A 23,734-nucleotide genomic window follows, 5' to 3' on the forward strand; every position below is an offset into this window, starting at 1 on the left:
CCCCAAGGGGGCAGTACCGCCCACTTTGGGAACCACTGGTCTAGCCCTTGCTGAAAGCAATGACATTTCTTCAGCTCCTTGTGTCTGCTATCTTGTTTCCCTGGCCTCCACTTGTGTTTGGAACTCCGTCTTATCAGCCTTTGGACTTCTGTCTGATGCTGCCTTCTGGACTTTGCTTCTGCTTGACTGATATCCTGTGTGCTTGACGTTAGCTACTCCTCTGACTGCTCTCTGCAAAATCCATGTTTCCCGGTAAAATTGGGCTTGACTTTTGTTTGCTTGACTTTTCTATTATAATCAGCTCTGCGTTTTGCATGACAAAGAACTGAAACTAGTTGGAGCAGGAGGTCATAGTTGGGGGCCCTTCACTTCTTCTGTTTTACAAATGCCTGTGCATTGGACATAAAGGGCCACACAGCGGCCATTTAATTTTTCCTGTGGAGCCATTGAGATATTTCAGCCACATTGCACTAATGGGACAGATGTCCACTGTGCCACCAAAACCGGCCTGAGAGTCGGTGAGTCTAAGCAGAGGAAGGGCAGTGACTGCTAAACCCTTTCACAGCACCAAGTACATTGTTGGTGCTAAATAAATAAATAAACAAATAAAGGCTGTCTTTGCCTTCCAAAGTGTCATGCCTCCCCCTTCATCCTCTGATGATGACTCTGGGGGAGGCATGACACAAAGAGCTTTACGTTGGCAGATCAATTGCTCTTCAGTGTGTTTAAAGTCTCTGGCTAGATCTACACTCCTGCTTTATAGTGGCATTGAAGTGTACTGATAACTGTTGGGGCACATTACACATTCCATATACTGCTTTCATAGGGCTCCATCACACCAGCGTTATAGCCAGCTGTCAACGTGGGTTGTGTGCAAAGGACTCAGATGACATTGTCCATGTCTTGCCCTGACCTCGCTTCCCCCCCCCCCCCGGTTAGCGCTGTTTTTTGGTGCAGGGAAAGTCTGGTTCTTCAGGTAAATCAAAAGGACAACGCACTATCCTCAACGTGTATTTTCATCCATCATTTACAATCCGATGTTCTGTGGGCTTGTTTTCAAGGGGCGAAGAGGGGCATGCCTTTTCTCCAGCGGGCATTTTTGCCTTAAAAGAAATGCACCCTTTTTGCCAGCAGCGTCTTCATTTTTAAAGATAAAGAGATCAAAATTGGCACAGTGATAGCGCTTAAGTTTGAATCAGATTGGGTCATCCCTTGATTTTTTAATGATTTTTAAAAATTCCCCTCCCCTTTAAACCCTTTTCCTGGTAGTTCACTAATGCAAAGGATCACTGTTCTTTTCCTTTGATCATGCGAAGCTGTGCATCTTCAAGATCATGAACTACAGATCTGCTGGTTCCCTTGTTCAGAAGTAAATCCCATTGATTTCAACTGCATATTCATCCCACTCATACTAATGCATTTGAGTAAACCCCATTGAACAGAGAGAGTCTTACATCTGAGTAAACACATATATAACTGATTTTTTAATAGTGTGGTCACTCAGAAGCTTTCTTTTTTAAGTCTTAAAACAGCAAAATGGAAAGAAGTGCTCTGCAACCCCGTGCTTACTTCTGAGGTCTTACTTCGGTTTACTCAGAAGTAAGTCTCTCTCTGTTCAATGGTGCTTACTCAAAGGTAAGCCTCCACCTGATTTTACTATGTTCATGCTCCAAAGCCTCCAGGCAGGGTGAAGGGAACGGGCATAGCCTAGGCAACGGAGTTGGACTCGATGGCCTTGTAGGCCTCTTCCAACTTTGCTATTCTATGATTCTATGAATAACCACGTAGGGAGGGAGGGTGCGGTGTCTAAGTACCACCAACCAATGAACCGTAGGGGGTGGTACAAAGAAGATCGGGGTGGGGTGGGATTACAAGATGGGGGATACTTGGCAAAGCAATACTACAAATGAGAAGGATCTTGGAATTGTTGTAGATCACAAGCTGAATATGAGCCAACAGTGCAATGTGGCTGCAAGAAAGGCAAATGCTGTTTTGGGCTGCATTAATAGAAGTACAGCTTCCAAATCACGGGAGGTACTGGTTCCTCTCTATTCGGCCCTGGTTAGGCCTCATCTAGAGTATTGCGTCCAGTTCTGGGCTCCACAATTCAAGAAAGATGCAGACAAGCTGGAGTGTGTTCAGAGGAGGGCAACCAGGATGATCAGGGGTCTGGAAACAAAGCCCTATGAAGAGAGACTGAAAGAACTGGGCATGTTTCGCCTGGAGAAGAGAAGATTGAAGGAAGACATGATAGCACTCTTCGAATACTTAAAAGGTTGTCACACAGAGGAGGGCCAGGATCTCTTCTCAATCCTCCCAGAGTGCAGGACACGGAAAAACAGGCTCAAGTTAAAGGAAGCCAAATTCCAGCTGGACATCAGGAAAAACTTCTTGACTGTTAGAGCAGTACGACAATGGAATCCGTTACCTAGGGAAGTTGTGGGCTCTCCCACACTAGAGGCCTTCAAGTGGCAGCTGGACAACCATCTGTCAGTGATGCTTTAGGGTGGATTCCTGCATTGAGCAGCGGGTTGGACTCGATGGCCTTATAGGCCCCTTCCAACTCTGCTATGATTCTATGTGCATCTCAACGGAAGAACAGCGATACACTGGTGCGCACGAGAGGAGAGGTGTAAAGATGAATGAAATGTAAAAGCGCAAAGATGTAAGTTGATCAGGCTTTTACATGCCATGAAAACAAGGGCTGATAATTTGAGGGTAAACCCCAGGGCAAACGTGGAGGTGTGATGGAGCTCATAGTGTTATTGCCTGCTTTTTATTCCACATTATCCAAAATACCACAACAAATGTCATTGCGTGTCCTACGAGGTATAAATTCTCAAGAGGGGCATCGCGTTACCGTGATGGGATTGTAATGATTTGGCACGAGGTGTAGATCCAGCCTCTGTGTGGGGTTTCGTAGCAGAGTCCAAAAGGGGTTCAACTTAAGAAGGATAGCAGAAGGAGCGAGAGGAGACCAGTGCTCAGATATCCGCTATTTGGCCTGTGATTTTCTTTTTGGGGAGAGCGAATGCAAGGTGAATAGATTGTCAGGTGTGAAGTGTTCAGCAGTAGGTTCTAGGATAATGGGGCTCATTTATAATGGGTGATGCACAAAGGGATCTATATCTCCCACATGCCTTCAGCAGAGACAAAGGTCACATTCACGTTGCAGGTTCAGGTGTGGGATGTTACTGGAACATACCAGCTTGGCTGATAGACCCGTGGGCAGGCACACGCAGACAGGTTGTGCGGCAGGTCATCTTTTACTCTCCTGTCTGTTTGAATTTCTACATCTGGAAAATGGATCAATTGGGATTCAAGTTGAGATCTCTTGCCTGCATCCAGGCATTTGTCCTCACCCTCATCTCTGCAGAACTGTCACAATCCCAAAGGCCCACCTCTCTGGGTGTTTGCCTGGAGGACTGAGTGGATCTCTGTCTCCCGCCTCCATTAATGGTAATGCAAAACGAGGTAGTAAACATCTGGACTGACATTCAGGGGCGAAGGGCTCTCATTTGTGAATGATCTTAGGAGGATGCCTTCTGCAAGGTCATGACTAGTTATCCCTCCAGCCTGCTCTGTCGGCTCTGAGTAACGGCTAGCCGTTTTCTAAGGTCTTCAGGCAGAGAAAGGTCTTATCCATCATCTGCTAACTCACCCTTTTTTAGCTGGAGATGCTGAGGATTGAACTTTCTTCGTGTGAAGCAGGTGCTCTGAGGCTGAACTCTGCTCTCCTCTCCCAAGCCTTGAAAAGCTCTTTGCATATGGTGGTAAAAAAAGCACATGGGGGGGGGGGGGAAAGGGCCATTCTGATCATTTTCTCATTACTACATTAAGGGGTTTAAAACAAACAAACAAGAGCATTCTGAAATATGACTTCCGCACACTCGCAGTCCGAAGTGCTACAGTCCAAAATTCTATCAACTTACAGCACAAACTTAAGTGAGTGTGTGTGTGTGTGTGTGTGTACTCAAAAGTAGGTTCCATTGTCTTCATCCAGGCTTACCTTGGGAAAGTGTGCATAGGATTGCAGCCCCAGGGCAGTATCCAATGCAACACTACCTCTAGCACAACGTACGTTGCGTTAGCTTAAATGACCACTCATGCCAGGATAGCCTATTGGCATTTCAGCAGAAACGGAAACCCGTTGTGCCAGGATATGCTATTGGCATTTCACAGGAGGCTGTTTCTGCCAGCACGGTGTGTTTTACGTGAGCAGCAGTGTTGCATTGGATACTTGGAGCTAAAGAGTTGCCCTTGGTCTACTGTCTGCTTAAACAGAGAAAGCATCATCCATTTCCCCTTAAATTGCACGTGTATTAGGAGGAAGCCTGGAATTTGGTGTTTGAAACCCAAGCTCTGTGACCAAAGAGCTCAGATTGTATGATGAAAATTAATTATGCAGATTAGCAAGGAATGAAGTATATTTCCTTACTTTGCCACCTACGGGCATCATTCCCCAAACACTGCTGCGCAGTCTGCATTGAAATGAATAGAGCTTGTGCCACATTGGTTATGACACCATGGTTAAAATCCTTCTCAATCAAAACTTTGGCTTCTTGGAGTTCTGATAAGGCTGTAACCCGATCTATGTTTCCACTATATCTAGACTTGCCAACTGTTTCCGTTTTAACATTAAAATGTAGTGTTTCTTTTGAAGCTAATAATTTATTTATTTATTTATTTATTACATTTCTATACCACCCAATAGCCGGAGCTCTCTGGGCGGTTCACAATAATAAAGATAAGATAATCCATTACAAGTAACTAATTTAAAATATTATGAGGACAGAATATTCTAATAAAGGACTGGTAACATTCTGACACACATAATGCATCATTTTCTTATGGCCTCAAAGTGTTTTAATTATTTAGGAGGTCTTCAGGTGGAAACCTTAACTATACTCATGAGGACCAGTGTAGTGCAGTGAATGGAATGCTAGCTTTAGGAGATGCAGTGTCAGATTCCATGGGTCAAGACAAGTGAAGTGGAAAAATCCCCAGGAGATGCACGTATTGACTCGTGCTGTTTAGTTATTTCCTCACTAATTCCTTGTAAAGCCTCATCTAACAACCCACCAGTCTAGACCAGCTTGCAAATTAATTCTATCTAAGCAGAAATGCAACCCAAGGTGAATGCGGTAGCATTTCCTCTGTGTGTGTGTGTGTGAGAGAGAGACAGACAGACAGACAGACAGACAGAAATAGGACCATCTGGGTCAATTAGATGAATGCTTGTAGAGAAAAAATGGAGGTCAGTATCTGTTGGTGGAATCATATCAAATCTTTGTCAGTCTTAAAATACCACCCCAGCACTGTTGATTGCCAGATTTCAAGATCCAGAATATATATATACTTAGAATCATAGAATAGCAGAGTTGGAAGATGCCTACAAGGCCATTGAGTCCAACCCCCTGCTTCATCATAAACAACACAAGCCACTGGACAGAATATGTCTAATTATCACCTACAGCACACAGTAGAAGGTGTTATCATGCATCATATGAGAACTGCAGCCGGTTCTCGGGAATGATCCATTCCTGTAAAAAGCCATGGGAGCTAGTCTACCTACAGAGAACCACCTAACCTGAAGCTACTGCTTAACAGAGATGAATCCATCTTGTTTAATTTTCATGGTTTTAATTTTTGTGAACTGCCCAGAGAGCTTCAGCTATTGAGCAGTATAAAAATGTAATAAATAAATAAAAACAAGGCACAAGACCTTGTAACAGACCTAAATGCCAACTAGGCCTTCCAACTGACATAAATAACAAGTATGCAAGATAGTCACATACAAGTTCATACTGAAATTTGACTGTATTAATCTGGGGCTTAACAAAAATCGTGGTGTCTATGCACTTTATAAAGATTTCAGAGAATCATAGAATAGTAGAATTGGAAGGGGCCTACAAGGCCATCAAGTCCAAACCCCTGCTCATTGCAGGAATCTACCTTACAGCATCCCTGACAGATAGTTGTCCAGCTGCCTCTTGAAGGCCTCTAGTGTGGGAGAGGCCACCACCTCTCTAGGTCATTGGTTCCATTGCCGTACTGCTCTAACAGTAGGAAGTTTTTCCTGATGTCCAGACGGAATCTGGCTTCCTTTAACTTGAGCCCGTTATTCCGTTTCCTGCACTCTGGGAGGATCGAGAAGAGATCCTGGCCCTCCTCTGTGTGACAACCTTTTCAGTATTTGAAGAGTGCTATCATGTCTCATCAATTCCATCTCAGTATCTGATGGCGAAGCTTGTTGGCCCACTAAAACTTAAACCATTTGGTAATAAAAGCTTCTTAATTGTTAGTCTAATTGTTAGACTTAATTTGTAATTGGCCATTGTTTTTAGAAAGTCCTTTGGACTTACTCTCTGTGTTTCTCCTTTCCAGGTCAAGTGGCAGAAAGATGACATGGACAATAACTTGAACTTCTTCTCTGTCTCTTCTGATGGGCGCATCGTGTCTTGGACGCTGGTTAAGGTAACCTCTTCCCTCTTAGGAATATAGGAAGTTGCCTTATATATTGACCCGGTTCGCATGTCATGGCAACGATTCTTGGATTGTTTTACCCAGGAGTTACCAGGATGAGTGAAGCGCATGAGCTGCATGCTTGTTTCCGGTTTTAATTAACTTGGCCAATTGTTGGGTTAACTGACAATTTATTTATTTATTTATTACATTTCTATCTCGCCCAATAGCCGGAGCTCTCTGGGCGGTTCACAAAAATTAAAACCATTCAAAGTATAAAACAATAGTATAAAACCATAATATAAAATACAATATAAAAGCTCAACCAGATAAAAACAGCAGCAATGCAAAATTGCCAATTTAAAACACCAAGTTAAAATTTATTTATAGACTGTTAAAATGCTGGGAGAATAAAAAGGTCTTCACCTGGCGTCTAAAAGCATATAATGTAGGTGCCAAGCGAACCTCCTTAGGGAGCTCATTCCACAGCTGGGGTGCCACAGCAGAGAAGGCCCTCCTCCTAGTAGCCACCTGCCTCACTTCCTTTGGCAGGGGCTCGCGGAGAAGGACCCCTGAGGATGACCTTAGGGTCCAGGCAGGACAATCCAGAGTACAATCCAGAGTTTCAGTTTCCCACATCATGAAACTGAAAGTGAAAAGGACGAGTGCACAGGAGGCTCATCCCCTATGTTAAGCAAACCAGCAATTGCCGCCTTGACTTGCGAACCAGGTCGGGGGGGGGGGGGTTCACTGAGTGAAAACATTGGTCCTTCTAAACCAGTATTGTCGACACTGACTGGCAGCAATAGCTCTCCAGGGTTTCAGGCGGGAGGTTTTCCTGTCCTGGCTGGACATGCCAGGATTTGAACTGGAGACCTTCCACATGCAAAGCAGGGGGCTCTCTCACTGATCCACCCATCCACCTAGCTGGCCTTGTGCGGTGGCTGCACTGACTCAACAGGATGACCTCTGGGGAAAGGGATTGAAGCCTTTCCTCTTGTTATCCCTAATATATAATTGAATATTGAATGTGGGATGTTGCACATGCCAAAGAAGAAGCAGTTTGTTATTTATTTGATTGTATGATTTTGTTCCTTGGGAATAATAATAATAATAATAATAATAATAATAATAATAATAATAATAATATTTCTTACCCGCCTCTCCCTCTGGATCGAGGCAGGGAACAACATCAAATATAAAAATACTATAAAATACATAAAACTGATTAAAAACATATAAAACTAAGACATAATTAAAATAACAGCCAGGCATCTTAAAATTCGACTGGGTAGGCCTGCCGGAAGAGATCCGTCTTTATAGCTTTTTTATATTCAGAAAGACTGTCGTGTTGGTGAACCTCCTCCGGCAGGCCATTCCGCAGTCTGGGAGCAGCAGAAGAGAAGGTCCTCTGGGTAACAGTTGTCAGCCTTAATATTTTTATTATACATCGCTCTGAGCACTTGCTAGGTGGAAGGTATGGTTTTATAAATCTAATAAACAAATAAATAAATTGGGCTTCTCCACACCTAACAGCAAATACCCATTTAGGTAGCAACCCTATACACACTTACCTGGGAGTAAACCGTGGGGTTTACCTTGGAATAGACCTGCCTGGCCTGGGTTTGTGCTTTGAGTTGACTTTTTCTTTTCTCTACAAAGGATGTGACTCTGTTAGTAGCACTGAGGGGCCTGAACCAATCCTTCGGCTACAGCTCTGAAGAGCCCTGCCCTTATACAGCAGCTGTTGCTCAGTGCTGGCCTGCTGCTTCGTGGATTCCCAAGCACTCTTCACCTCTCTCACTGCCGTCAGCTGCTGATTTTAGCCATGTGTGACTCTAGCCATATTCGGCTGCTGCATTCCTAGCTTGGCCACTGAATTCTTTCCGGGTTGCTCTCGAGTTCCTTTCTTGTCCATCAAGCCTCAGTAGCCGGTGCTGCTAGAACCTTCTCCCCTGCCTTATGACCCATAGTAGTGTCAGCTGGTGTTCCTGAATCTGGCCCTGTGCATGGCCGCCTTCCCCCGATCCACTTCTTCAGTCCTGATGCTTCTCCAGATGAGAATCCAGGACGCTGTCTTGACGGCCCCTCCAAAACCTCGCATTTTCGCTCCTCCGGTGTTGCGCTGGGTAATCCCCATGCCAAGGGGCAAGTGCGGGGCTTACGGCCACCCCCACCCCTGCCCCTCCCTGGCTTTCCCCCTTACCCCCTGTAAAACACAAAAGGCTCCTCTTCAAAAGAGAAACCTTTCTCCCCGTGTTGGAGGCAGTGCAGGGCGTTCCGCCAGCCATTCGTCTTGCTGGCCTGCCCCCTCCCATGGCTTCTGGCGACCAATAAGAGGTCACCTTCTGCTCGGGAACACCCCCCACCCCCCCAGAGTGCCTTCGAGCGAGGCCAACCGACGGAAGAGCCGGGCTGACCTCGCTCCGCCTGGAAAAGTTGGGGTATGTCCCCGACATTTCAGCCGCACACCTTTTCCTCTTTTCCCCAGGGTGGCAGCTGCATCATCTAACTGACACAGCGCGGATTTGGAGCCACCCTGGGGCAAAGATGGCGCCAAAGCAGCGTTTAACACAGCTTCCCCAAACTTTAGGGAGCCGGCTGCACTGCCACCTGTGCTCTCTTCACAAACTTCTGCACACGTTTTGAACTGGTCCGTGAGGCGATGCTTTAGCGGGACTTGAGTGTCGTTGTGGCACTCTCTGACTTCAGCGACGTCCTCTGAAGACATTTTCTCAGCCTTCAGTCTTTGTTCTTTTAACCTTCACAGAAGCCCCATCTTCTTTTCAAGCCCCCGTTGTGTGAAGTCATTCGGATTCTTCAAGCAGATTCCAAAAATAGAGATTTTAGGGGGCTTTATCCCTGAGCAGCACCTCTCAGCTCTTCCGCTGTGCTTTGTTGAGAGTTTCTCCTGGGGTGTGAACCAAGAATCTTAAGCTGCATTTTCCCATTCACTCCAATGCGAGGACATGAAGAACATTCAAAGTACAACAATAGGCCAAGGTGGCAATTCAGAGGATGAAAGACCTGCACAGACATTAGCTCATCCTACTGGAGTGTACACACACAACAGCACACCCCACTGTATGAGGACGTGAGACGCGGCCTTTTAATAATGTCTGTTTTATGTATTCGTTTTGTGACTGTAAAACCTTCCTAGGGTAAGATAGCCTGAACCTTCCAGACTATGATATCCCCCTTTCTTGAACTCAGTCTCATCTTCCCTGCCAGTAATCATGTTTAATTTCGCTAGCAGTCATAAAGACAACGAGCCTATTTGCACAATCAAGAAGCCCACCATGGCTTATTTAAGCCACGCTGGGCTGCAGCACAGGCAGGTGGCCATTTTGAATATGCAAGCCATGACCGGGGCTTATTGTGTCATATGAACCTGCTGAGGTGGGTTATTGGCATGGTTAGCAAACCACCCACAGCCCTAAAACAGCCCATGGGTTCTAAGTGGCTTGTAAAACCACGCCAAAACCCACCTCACCAGGACAACACGACAAGCCGTGATTGCAGCTTGAATATTCAGAAATCACCTGGCACACAGTGCAACGTACCGTGGTTTACATAAGCCAAACTGGGCTGCTGTGATGGTGCAAAACGGGTCAATGGGGAATTGGGGGGCGGATAGGAGGCATCTTGGCCATTAAAGCTAGCATGATGTTTTCTGGGAGAGCTGTGATTGGGGATGCTTCCAGACAAGGCTTTCAACTGGTTGTGCTTTTTATATTGTATTTTGTATTCATGTTTTTAAATTGTTGGTTGTTTTTATGCTTTTCATGGTTTGAATTTTTGTGAACTGCTCAGAAAGCTTCGGCTATTGGGTGGTATAAAAATGTAATAAATAAATAAAAATAAATAAATTCAGCTGTGCAGTTGCACAGCCTTGTTCATGGAATTTTATGGGAGGTCCAGATGGCGCCATCTTCCATTTGTAGCCCTCCTGTGTTTCCCCACCACTTCTAACATCTTTTTTCTTACTGGGCGAGGGGGGAAACCAAGGAAAAACAGTTAGTGGCTTTTGAGGGTTAGTGCTGGGAGCCTTCTATCTGGGAGCATCCGGGATCTCCCCGTGAAATTTTATTCTCCTCCACGTAGCCGTGGAGGGAGAGCTATTCGGACTGGTGCTGTATCATTGAGGGAAGCAGTTCAGAGCTGTTGCCCCATGCATGCTATTGCCCCCCCCCCCCCCCGGTGCTAATAGTCATGGAGAGAGACACCCTCCACTGCCAATAGCTGCGGTCCTAAATGTACCTTCCGGGGAGTAACCCCCAGCTAGTGTACTTAGTGGTGCTTTTATCTGAGAGGGGATTTACACTAGTCAAGTTAGAACGTGTTTTACCATTTTTAAGTGTGTGTTTGGTAGTATTTCGCCACATGACGTTCAGTTTGAGACGTTTTATTGTTGTCTGTTCTCCGGTTTCTATTTTGAACTTCTCTGAAATAAGTCGTTCTATTTGTTATGATGTGGCCAATTTCATCGTTTTAAATGGGTTTCTTGTAGTTCTTAATTAGCCAATCACATTCCTGGGGGGGGGGCATGTTTAAGTAATTTCCGCGCCCAAAGTTGGAGCCAGGTTTTTTTTTCTTTCAAGCCTCTTTTTTGCAGCCACTTCCAGTTTCACTTTTGGGAGGCTGCTTGCTGGATTGTTTGTAGGTGGAGGATTGTCTCGGAGAGAAGAGGAAGTGGGAGGGGAAATTGGCAAACGGGGAAATAGAACAAATGGATTTGTTTTCTTAGTGGGTCCAAAAGGAATGCATTCCCACGGAAATAGAAAAGTAAGTAAATGTTTTAAAAACTGCTACGTTTTAAATCGTTCAAAAACAAAACGTTCAATGACTGTAAAAACAACGTTTCATATACTAGCGTAGATCCCCTCTGAGTCAACTCACACAGGATTGGGATGTCAGTATTGTAAATCACTCTGTGTCATTTCATGTGAACACAGTGCCATCCTTTCCTTTCAAATATTTTGTTTCCTGACTCAGCAAACTACCCAGGGCAATGTTATATGGAGATTAAAAGCCTGTATAGATTAAAAAAAAAAAACTATGAGAGATAACAGGAGTGCATTTTGTGCCTCAAGTAATATGGATCAGGCGTTTTTTGTGAGTACTGGCTACCTGACCACCATACCTATGACAGGAGGTACACACTTTCCCCCAATTCCTGTGGAGGAAGGAGAAAAAGTGTGGATGAAGTGGTCCTGAGACAGACACCACAACTCCGAGCTGTGAATAACTCAGATGTTCCTACAATAGGACGCAACAGAACACGTAGGCCAGGCAAAGTTCTCATTAACACGCCGCTCCCGCAAACCGCCGGCCACAGTCATGAAACATTCAGCAGTTTGATCCCCCCTTTTCTTCTAAATCCCTCAACAAAACGTTCTGTTTCAAAGCCGTGCCTCATTGTTGCAAGGACGCCAGGCAATTATCCTGATCTCTCCTCTCCCCAACAGAACGAGCTGGTTCATACAGATGTCATCAAACTGCTCGTCGAAGGAACGACGATGGAAGGGCCAGAGGGGCTGCAGCTGCACACCATCGGTACAAGCTGAAATTCCTCCCCCCCTCCCCACAACGCTGTTTGTTACTGGCACAGAGGATTGTGATGCCAGGCAGGCTTCCTTGGGAGTAAATTCAGGTTTGAGAGGCAGAAAAATGTCCCTCTTTCTTGGGGTCTGCAGCCCTCAAGATCAACTGAGGCCTCACCTTCTGTCCCAACAAGGGAGAGGGCCTTTTCGGTGATGGCCCCCCAACTGTGGAATGATCTCCCTGATGAGGCTCGCCTGGCACCAACACTGTTACCTTTCAGGCGCCAGGTCAAGACTTTTCTCTTCTCCCAGGCATTTAACAGCATTTAACAACGCTAAGTTTGTTTTCTAATGGACCCCAGAACTGTTGTTTTTTAAATGGATACTGTCGTTTTTGTACTGTTGTTTTTATGTTTCTGATGGTTTTTAAATTTTGTATACTTTTTAATGTTTACTGTTTTTAACTTTTGTGAACCGCCCAGAGAGCTTCGGCTATGGGGCGGTATATAAATGTAATAAATAAATAAATAAATAAATAAATAAATGCAACGGAACTCGGTGGGGCTTACTTTTAAATGTGCAATAGTGAATGCTTTGAGTGCAGTGCTCTTATTATTTATTTGTTTGTTTATCACATTTATATACTGCCCCACAGCCGAAGCTCTCTGGGCGGTTCACAAAAGTTAAAAACAGTAAACATCAAAAAGTATACAAAATTTAAAAACCATCAGAAACAAAAACACCAGTATAAAAACGACAGTATCCATTTTAAAAAAACAGTTCTGGGGTCCGTTAGAAAACAAACTCAGCATTGTTAAATGCTGCTAAATGCCTGGGAGAAGAGCAAAGTCTTGACCTGGCGCCTGAAAGGTAACAGTGTTGGCGCCAGGCGAGCCTCATCAGGGAGATCATTCCACAGTCAGGGGGCCACCACTGAGAAGGCCCTGTCCCTTGTTGGGACAGAAGGTGAGGCCTCAGTTGATCTTGAGGGCTGCAGACCCCAAGAGAGAGGGACATTTTTCTGCCTATCAAACCTGAGAGATTGTAGATAGATAAATGGAATGACGTGTTCTGAGAAACACCCAGAAATTATGCCTGGTGTGGGGACTGTGGAAAGGGAGACACTTTCCTCCCTCTCCCCTAAGATGAGACCCCAAAGGGATCATCCCATGAAGCTGATGGCTGGGAGATTCAGAACAAACTTTAAAGTGATCTTGATAGGCTGGAGTGCTGGGCTGAAAACAACAGAATGAAATTTAATAGGGATAAATGCCAAGTTCTACATTTAGGAAATAGACACCAAATGCACAGTTACAAGATGGGGGACACTTGGCTCAGCAATACTACAAACGAGAAAGATCTTGGAATTGTTATAGATCGCAAGCTGAATATCAGCCAACATTGTGATAGTGCTGCAAGAAAGGCAAATGCTATTTTGGGCTGCATTAATAGAAGTATCGCTTCCAAATCATGGGAGGTACTGGTTCCTCTCTATTCGGCCCTGGTTAGGCCTCATCTAGAGTATTGCGTCCAGTTCTGGGCTCCACAATTCAGGAAGGAAGCAGACAAGCTGGAGCATGTTCAGAGGAGGGCAACCAGGATGATCAGGGGTCTGGAAACAAAGCCCTATGAGGAGAGACTGAAAGAACTGGGCATGTTTAGCCTGGAGAAGAGAAGATGGAGGGGAGACATGAGAGCACTCTTCAAATACTTAAAAGGTTGTCACACAGAGGAGGGCCAGGATCTCTTCTCGATCCTCCCAGAGTGCAGGACATGGAATAACGGGCTCAAGTTACAGGAAGCCAGATTCTGGCTGGACATCAGGAAAAACGTCCTGACTGTTAGAGCAGTGCGACGGTGGAATCAGCTACCTAGGGAGGTTGTGGGCTCTCCCACACTCGAGGCCTTCAAGGGGCAGCTGGACAACCATGTGTCAGGGATGGTTGTCGAGTCCAACCCCCTGCTCAATGCAGGGACCCACCCTAAAGCATCCCTGACAGATGGTTGTCCAGCTGCCTCTTGAAGGCCTCGAGTGTGGGAGAGCCCGCCACCTCCCTAGGTCACTGATTCCATTGTCGTACTGCTCTAACAGTCAGGAAGTTTTTCCTGCTGTCCAGCTGGAATCTGGCTTCTTGTAACTTGAGCCCGTTATTCCGTGTCCTGCACTCTGGGAGGATCGAGAAGAGATCCCGGCCCTCCTCTGTGTGACAACCTTTTAAGTATTTGAAGAGTGCTATCATGTGATAATGAAAACTGAACAATGACTCTGTGAAATTGACAACATTTTACAGGGTGGGGTGGGGTGGAAATGAGAAGCTCGGAACTAGTTTCCGGGCGGAATGAGTGCAAGCTTCCGCATCCAACGAACCTCGGCTGCTTTGACAAAGCCTCTTTCCAGCACAGCTAGATCAAAGCAACCCAGTTTTTCTTCTTGCCCGAAAGCTGCAGGCCCTTCTAGGCAGACCTGTAGAACGCACGGACCTGAGCAGCCAGAAGCAGTTGTGACTGTTCCCCGCCCCACTTCAATGACTCTTTAATCCACAGGGATTGCTCCTATTAAATAGTGGGGGATTCCCCCATGCTGGGAATACGGAGTCCCAACAGAGTTAAGCGGGGCAGAGCGAAAAAACGGGTCCCTTTTGCTTTTTTCATTCCTCTTCTCTGCTTTTCAAACAGGCTGTGGGACTTCATTTGACTTCCACAAGAAGATTGATTATTTGTTTCTTGTGGGTACAGAGGAAGGAAAAATCTACAAGGTAGGAGCCTTCTTGCGGCAAATTGGGTGCGTGTGTGTGCGTGTGTGTCTTCTTGTTTTCCCAGCATGGCTTGAGGCGTTTCCTGGCCCAGAATGTGCCCTCAAAGACTACAGTGTGGCCAGCATATGGATCTCACCTGCATGACATTTGCTGCAGGGTGTGTGTGTGTATAGTAGACTTCCCCAACCTGGAGCCCTTCAGATGCGTTGACTGGGGATGCTGGGAGTTGTAGTGCCACACATCTGGCACCAGGATGGGAGGGCTGGAATGGAGCAACTTTTGAAAAGTAAAACTGTGAACATATTGCATAGACTGGGTTGCAGGGGAATGTTTTCCTCTCTTGGAGAGCCAGGCTGTGAGTGTCTCTGTGGGGCTGGGAGGGCCGTCCAGTCCCTGTTCTCCCGGATCTTGTTGATAGGACATGAGAAGGAACTAGTTTGGCTACTGGCCACGAGACTGGAAGAGGAGGAATCTGCCTTCCTCTGCTTGCTTGAATCGTTTTGACAGGCCTTTAGCATTCAAGAAAACTATCAAGACTGATCTCTTCTGGCAGGCCTATCCAGTGGAATTTTAGGATGCTTTTAGTATGTTTTTAGGATGTTAACAGCATATACTATGTTTTTAATCAGTATTTTATGTATTTTATGGTTGCTGTTGTTCCCCGCCTCGATCTCATTGGAGAGGCGGGTAAGAATTATTATTAATTAATTAATTTATTTATTAATTACATTTCTATACCGCCCAATAGTCAGAGCTCTCTGGGCGGTTCACAAAAATTAAAAACATTCAAAGTATAAAACAACAGTTGTTGTTGTTGTTGTTGTTATTATTATTATCATCATCATCATCTGGACCCACTTGCTCCACTGTCAGTGTTACGTAGTGCATCTGTGCTCTGGTTGTGGTGGTCCATTGCGATCCAGATCTCGTGGGCTGCTCTTATGACCAGGGACTGGATGCTGAGATTGCTGGGTTGTTCTCCTCCGCTGTCTGGTGCTATCTAACAGCAAAGGAAAAAGACCCAAAAGATTGATTGCGCTACACAAACAGTTATTTTGTGGAGCCTCCCTTGAGAACATACAACGTTCAGGGTCTTTTTGCCATAAAATTTGGGAACATCGTGTTTGTGAAAAATTTATGTACACTTCAAGATAGCCGCTGATTGTTGTTTGGCTGAGATTTTTCGCCTGCCCTATCCCTGGGTCTCAGGATGGGGTCAGCATTTCTTTACCACGTATCCTCACAACAATCTGCTGGGGTTATTTATTTATAAAAATGATAAGCTGCTCTATATCTTCCACAATTCCTGAGTGGTGAACAACAATGGGGGGGGGGGACACACCAAAATACAGAAGAATAAAATGATTTAAAATCGAGTTATGCCAATAAATGACCAGTAGCTGGTCATTCAGAAAAAGCCAGTTTAAATAAAAACGTCTTTAGCAGATAGCAAAACAAAGCAACGTTGGCACCTGCCTGCCTGGCAGAAAATTCCCCAGAGAAGGAGCCAGTACACTGAATGGTGATGAGCTTTACCGGTTGAATTGCGGCTGAGAGATTGTCAAGGCCACCCAGTGCAATCGTAACTTGAACCCGTCTCCCAAGAGTAGCTCAAACAATGTCAATCAATCTCTCAGATGCTCAGTCAAAATACTGTTACTCAAACTATCTTTGTTTGGCAAGTATTTCTTCACACAGTGCATAGTTAAATTATGGAACTCGCTACCACAAGATGCAGTGAAGGCCACCTACTTGGATGGCTTTAAAAGGGGGTTGGATAAATTCCTGGAGGCAAAGGCTATCCATGGCTACTAGCCCTGAGGGTTGTGTGCTATCTCCAGTATCTGAGGCAGTAAGCCTGGGTGCACCAGTTGCTGAGGAACATAGGTGGGAGGGTGCTGTGGCACCATGTCCTGCTTTGTGGGTCCCTGGTCGACAGCTGGTTGGCCACTGTGTGGACCCTTGGTCTGATCCAGCAGGGCTCTTCTTATGTTCTTACGTTCTTAAGGGTTAGGGGCGCGCCTACTCAATTCTCCCTTGCTGGCTCTTATAGCCAGAACCAGGGACATTGCTAGACAATCAAAAGATTTGAGGCCCAGGTCTATAAGACACAAATCTGCATAAAAATAGCATATGCTAATTTTTATCTTTATATCATAAAATCATAGAATAGTAGAGTTGGAAGGGGCCTACAAGGCCATCGAGTCCAACCCCCTGATCAATGCAGGAATCCACCCTACAGCATCCCTGACAGATGGTGGTCCAGCTGCCTCTTGAAGGCCTCTAGTGTGGGAGAGCCCACAACCTCCCTAAGTAACTGGTTCCATTGTCGTACTGCTCTAACAGTCAGGACGTTTTTCCTGATGTCCAGCCGGAATCTGGCTTCCTGTCACTTGAGCCCATTATTTCGCATCCTGCACTCTGGGAGGATCGAGAAGAGATCCTGGCCCTCCTCTGTGTGAGAACCTTTTAAAGATTTGAAGAGTGCTATGATGTCTCCCCTCCATCTTCTCTTCTCCAGGCTAAACATGCCCAGTTCTTTCAGTCTCTCTCCATAGGGCTTTGTTTCCAGAACCCTGATCATCCTGGTTGCCCTCCTCTGAACACGCTCCAGCTTGTCTGCGTCCTTCTTGAAGTGTGGTGCCCATTTAGACATAACTGCTATGATTCATTTAAATTTCACAGAAGGCGAAGTCAAGCAATTAATTTCTCATCCAAATCACACGTGGGGGGCACCGGGATGCGGAAGTCTGCTCTAGGATGCTTCCGGAGGGACCTCCCCAAGGAGAAAGTGGGGCGTTTGAGTGGTACCAGGACACGGCGCGACTCTGTACCCCTGGAGGGCGCTTGATGGTTTGTGCGTGTGTAAATGCAGCTCTAGTCCATGGCCGGCAACAACTGTCTTGGACTAGATAGAATATCTGGAAACACTTCAGGAAATGAAACACCTGAAGGAAAGGAAACCTGAAACTAGCCTCGGCAAATCCTTTGTCTTGCAAAGATTTTAAGAATTGGTAAGAGTGAGGAGTCACGACCAAAGCCCTGCTATCTGTCTAGTTTATTTGCTAAACTGTTATTAAAAGAGAACACTGCTGCCTTTTAAAGCCTTTCCAGCAATCAGCCTGATAACGTGTTAATTTTTAGCTGCAGAACAATTACAGCAAATTTCAAAAAGTAGCTCAGTTAATAGCATTTCGGAAGCCAAGAAGTCATTATCTTAATTACACCCAGGCCTATCTGCTGCCCTTCTCCGCAGATAAATTGTTTCTGCATTAATGTGGACGTGCAGCACTAAACAGCCGTCACGCTTGCTGCACATCCTGATTACGGATCTGTGCCTTGCAAAGAAGCTACTCGCGCTGGGAGTGGGTGTTTAAAGGGTGGGTGGGGAGAATAAAAGGCAGCGGCGTTGTGAATGGAAAGGAGCCTCATTGAAACCACGCAGTTCCAATGGACAACCCTGCAGGTGGAGCAAGCCCCAGATGGTGGACACATTCTGGGCGGCTTCTATATGGCGTAGCTTTATCTACTGATTTTCCCCAAATCTCATAGCTTCGCTGCTGCAAAGCGGCATCGATAGGGTTACATGGCAGGAGTCACACAGAGGAGGGCCAGGATCTCTTCTTGATCCTCCCAGAGTGCAGGACACGGAATAACGGGCTCAAGTTACAGGAAGCCAGATTCCAGCTGGACATCAGGAAAAACTTCCTGACTGTCAGAGCAGTGCGACAATGGAACCAGTTACTTAGGGAGGTTGTGGGCTCTCCCACACTGGAGGCCTTCAAGAGGCAGCTGGACAACCATCTGTCAGGGATGCTTTAGGGTGGATTCCTGCATTGAGAATCGAGGGGGTTGGACTCGATGGCCTTGTAGGCCCCTTCCAACTCTGCTATTCTATGATTCTATGAGTGAGAGTGGTCTATCATAGGAACATATGGTGTTTTTATTTGTGTTGTACCCCACCTCGATCCAGAGGAAGAGGCGGATAACAAATAAATAATAATAATAATAATAATAATAATAATAATAATAATAATAAAAATAATAATAATTAGTGCCCTGCTGGATCAGACCAAGGGTCCATCTAGTCCAGTACTCTGTTCACACAGTGGCCAACCAGCCATCGGCCCGGGATGAACAAGCAAGACATGGTGCCACAGCACCCTCCCACCCATGTTCCCCAGCTTCCTGCCTCGAATACTGGAGATAGCACACAACCATCAGGGCTGGTTTCCATCCAGGAAAATCCTCAGCACCGTTGTCGCACAGCTGTAACGGGCAGCAAATATCGAGGGACCGAAACCATTTTTGTTTGTTTGTTTTCTGGGAACTCTGCGCGACGTTGTAGCTTTGAAAGCCTGTATCTGCATATCTGCGCTGCTACAGTTCATTGAATTTATGCAGTGTACATAATAAGTGTCCTTACTTTCATTCCATGGCAGCCATCACTAAACTCTCAGTTAGGGCTGATCGAGCCCGGCCCGCCGCCCTGTATTTCCGTGCCTGCCCTGCAATGGGATCCGTCCCTAAACTACGCCCACTCTCCCAATCTGAACTGAAGTCACCACTGCCGGTTGTAGTGACATCGGAGCAATGTAAAACCCAGGGTAAAATGGCACATTGAAAAAGCACAGCTGCGTGTGGGGACGGCACGATGTGGTTGCAGGTTGGCGTCGTCGCCATGTAAACAATGGGGTGCAACTGCGCAGCCACGGCAGTGTAAATAGGGGGTTCAGACAAGCCCCTGGAGTTCTTGGTTCGGGTTGTGGGTCAGCTCTGGTCTCGTCCAAGAGGCTTTGAGCAAGTCAGTGTTTGCCAGCCTCAGTTCCCCAGTTGTAAAATGGAAAGAAGAATGACCTACTGCATGTTATGAGACTGATTGAGGAATGTCTCACCCAACTGTAGTGGTATTTTTTACAAGCTGGGTTTTCACCTCTTGCCACAAACATGTTGCTACCCTTTAAATCAGCACTGGAAACAGGAGAAAAGGCAGCTACAGCAACCCCATGACTCCTCCTGCCTGTCCCTGGCATTCCCTGACCTGTGCTATTTTTCCCATTTAAAGGGAAAAATGCAAGGCTAACAGTAATTAAAGCCCTCTTTCTCTCTTTCTCCCCCCCACCCCCCCACCCCCGGCCTGGGAACAGACACTGACATTAAGAGAATCATAGAATCATAGAATAGCAGAGTTGGAAGGGACCTACAAGGCCATCGAGTCCAACCCCCTGCTCAATGCAGGAATACACCCTAAAGCATCTCTGACAGATGGTTGTCCAACTGCCTCTTGAAGGCCTCGAGTGTGGGAGAGGCCACAACCTCCCTAGGTCACTGGTTCCATTGTCGTACTGCTCTAACAGTCAGGAAGTTTTTCCTGATGTACAGCTGGAATCTAGCTTCATTTAACTTGATCCCGTTATTATTTATTTATTATTTATTTATTTAGAATATTTATATATTGCTCCCCATTGAAAAATTTCGGAGCGGTGTACAAGGTAAAATGAAAATAAAAACAGAATAAAACAGTTAAAACTAAATTTAAAAAGAAGCAAAAATCAGAAATCCAAGGCTGCATGTTAAAGAAAGGCTTCTTGGAATAAAGATGTTTTCAGGAGGCGCCGAAAGGAGTACAAGGTCGGCGCCTGCCTGACCTCCAGAGGCAGGGAGTTCCATAGGAGGGGGGCCACCACGCTGAAGGCTCTTCCCCTGGTGGACTCCAATCGGAGGATGGATCTAGGTGGAACCACCAGGAGCAGGCCCTCGGATGACATCAGTGACCGGGCAGGTTGGTAAGGGAGAAGGCAGAGCTCTCTCAGGTATCCTGGTCCCAAGTTGTTTAGGGCTTTGTACACAAGTACAAGAACCTTAAACCTGGCCCGGTAGCGAATAGGCAGCCAGTGCAGTTCCCTCAGCAGGGGAGTTACATGCTGGAAAGGGGCAGCTCCAGACAACGGTTGAGCTGCAGCGTTCTGCACCAGCTCCAGCTTCTGGAGCAGCTTCAAGGGCAGCCCCACATAGAGCGCGTTGCAGTAATCCAAACTGCAATTATTAGATTATTCCGTGTCCTGCACTCTGGGAGGATCGAGAAGAGATCCTGGCCCTCCTCTGTGTGACAACCTTTTAAGTATTTGAAGAGTGCTATCATGTCTCCCCTCCATCTTCTCTTCTCCAGGCTAAACATGCCCAGTTCTTTCAGTCTCTCTTCATAGGGCTTTGTTTCCAGACCCCTGATCATCTTGGTTACCCTCCTCTGAACATGCTCCAGCTTGTCTGCGTCCTTCTTGAATTGTGGAGCCCAGAACTGGACGCAGTTCTCTAGATGAGGCCTAACCAGGGCCGAATAGAGAGGAACCAGGACCTCACGTGATTTGGAAGCTATACTTCTATTAATGCATCCCAAATTAGCATTTGCCTTTCTTGCAGCCATATCGCACTGTTGGCTCATATTCAGCTTGCGATCTACAACAATTCCAAGATCCTTCTCGTTTGTCGTATTGCTGAGCCAAGTATCCCCCATCTTGTAACTTTGCATTTGGTTTCTATTTCCTATCCGAGGGGCAATTAATTCATCAAAAACATTCCCCAGCAGAGATCAACCAGAAACAATAGAATAGGCAGGCCCGCAAGCAGGAAACGTTTAATTAATAGTGCAAAGGAGCTTTGCTGAACAACATTTAATTGCGAGTAAATGTTACAGAAGGATCTTAGTGCTTCTCACCAGGCCATGGAAAGCCGCCGAACCTGGATGCAGGAGCAGCGGTTGCCTTGGGGCCCACGTACCTGGCTATTCCTTCTGCTGCAGCTCCTTGCCCTGCTCCAGGCTGCAACTTCCACTGGCTATATGAGAAATGCTATAGTGCCTTAGCAAACACAGCTTTGGAAACAGGTGCAGTCTCACCTTTAACAAGATAGCTGCTGCTGTCATTTTGGCTTGGTCATTCCCTGCTGGTTTTCTGAGCCTGTCCCTGAAGGTGTCTTGGGCCAAGATGGCCCCTCCTGTCAGGACAGCCGCAGGAATGACCTCTAAATGTTACTATTTCCTGGAATGATCAAGGCTTCCCTGAAAGGGAAGAAGACTTCTGTGCCAGGAAAAAAAAAAACAGCTTGACCAAATCAAACATCTTCCTTCTCCTGTTAAATTGCCCATGGCCGATGTGTGTCTCTTCACTGCCAGAAAAGAGGCAGCGTGGGAGAATGATACTGATTCTTGTTTTAAGGAATCGTTAGCTATGATGGAGTGTCGTGGCTTCGTGGCTGCACTTCCAGCGATATAATTACCTGCAGGGCCAAAAGCTCAGCCTCTCAGAAGGATTCTACTCCTACACATTTATAACATTTCAGTGACATTGGAACGGTCCACTCACCCAGTGAGGCTAATCTGTCATCCGAAAGCAGGGAAGAGTAGTTTATCTAGAAGTCCCCTAGGATATCTCACAGTCAGCGTTTAATAACTTTGCTTTCTGACAGAGTTGTCCTATCGGAAGCAGTGCCTCTTCAGAAGGTCTGGGCAAGAATTTAATTTGGTGCCTAGGTTTGAATCGTGGAGATCCTGGTTCAACTCCCGCCCTATGAAGAGAGACTGAAAGAACTGGGCATGTTTAGCCTGGAGAAGAGAAGATGGAGGGGAGACATGAGAGCACTCTTCAAAGACTTGAAAGGTTGTCACACAGAGGAGGGCCAGGATCTCTTCTCAATCCTCCCAGAGTGAAGGACGTGGAATAACAGGCTCAAGTTAAAGGAAGCCAGATTCCAGCTGGACATTATTATTATTATTTATTTATTTATTTATTTATTTATTTATATAGCACCATCAATGTACATGGTGCTGTACAGAGTAAAACAGTAAATAGCAAGACCCTGCCGCATAGGCTTACATTCTAATAAAGTCATAGTAAAGCAATAAGGAGGGGGAGAGAATGCAAACAGGCACTGGGTAGGGTAAACAGGCACAGGGTAGGGAAAAACTACGCCTCTGAGCAGCCGCATTTGGCTTCTGAGAATGGCTCCACCTCCGCTGAGTTTCAGCTTGCTGTAGAGGCGGGCCGCCTTCCTGACTGTTGCAGCTGGAATCTGTCAGGGATGCTTTAGGGTGGATTCCTGCATTGAGCAGGGGGTTGGACTCGATGGCCTTGTAGGTCCCTTTCAACTCTGCTATTCTATGATTCTATGATCAGCTTTTAGACATTCTGGATAGCTGTGGACAAATCACACGATCTCAGCTTCCATTCTCTCACCTGTAAAATGGGTTTAATGTTGATATTGTAAAGTTTTGCTGAGGAGGAAGGCGCTTTAGAAGTAGAATGGCCCATGATATAAACTAGTAATAATAATGCTCTCGGCTGGAATACAGTCATGCTGGAGTGTGTGTGTGTGTGTGTGTGTTTAGCAAGTATGTCAAATTGAACATAGCTGTAAGTGATAAATACATGTGAGTGTGATTGTCTTTATTCTAAAATCAAATCCGGAGGAGTGGTCTTGTTAGTCTGTTGGCCTATAAGCAATGGGGCCCACCCCACCCCACTGATTTCCATGCTTCTATTTCCTGTACAGCATCTAGCACACTATTTATTCCAGACATCTGTTAAATAGGAGCCCAAGTTGCTTTCATTTGCATTGTAAGGCTTGGCCTTTGGGCATTCTGGAACCCCAGATAATTTCTGTCCCTATCAATTTGCTACAGCATCTATCAAGGAATAGAAATTCTGCATGTGGCTGAAAAGGCGCACTTAAGAAAACAACTCTGCTCTAAAAATACTTCCATTAAGCTTGATTTCACTGACTGGATGCAGAATTACAGTGCAGAGTATATGGAAATTACAGTGATGAGTAGGGCTCCATACTGTGTGCCAATGAGGGATAAAGCAGGTATCGTGTGTTAAGTGAAAACCCTTATCCAGGGGAAAACACAGAGAGCTAAGCAGCAAGCCAATGAGGCGGGGGTGTGGGCTGGGGGGGCTGACAGCCAAGGGCACA

General features: G+C 46.0%; 1 protein-coding gene across 1 annotated transcript in view; it reads left to right on the plus strand.

Annotated features, from left to right (window-relative positions):
* Positions 1 to 23,734, plus strand: part of DNAI1 (dynein axonemal intermediate chain 1) — a 211,084-nt gene that overhangs the window by 91,695 nt on the left and 95,655 nt on the right. Inside the window, exons 14-16 of the mRNA XM_063128314.1 lie at positions 6,388 to 6,477; positions 11,934 to 12,021; positions 14,685 to 14,764. Of these exons, the coding sequence (XP_062984384.1) occupies positions 6,388 to 6,477; positions 11,934 to 12,021; positions 14,685 to 14,764 (258 nt within the window). The remainder of the gene's footprint in view (positions 1 to 6,387; positions 6,478 to 11,933; positions 12,022 to 14,684; positions 14,765 to 23,734) is intronic.

This window comes from Elgaria multicarinata, chromosome 6 (assembly GCF_023053635.1).
Source record: "Elgaria multicarinata webbii isolate HBS135686 ecotype San Diego chromosome 6, rElgMul1.1.pri, whole genome shotgun sequence".
Taxonomy (NCBI): Eukaryota; Metazoa; Chordata; class Lepidosauria; order Squamata; family Anguidae; genus Elgaria; species Elgaria multicarinata.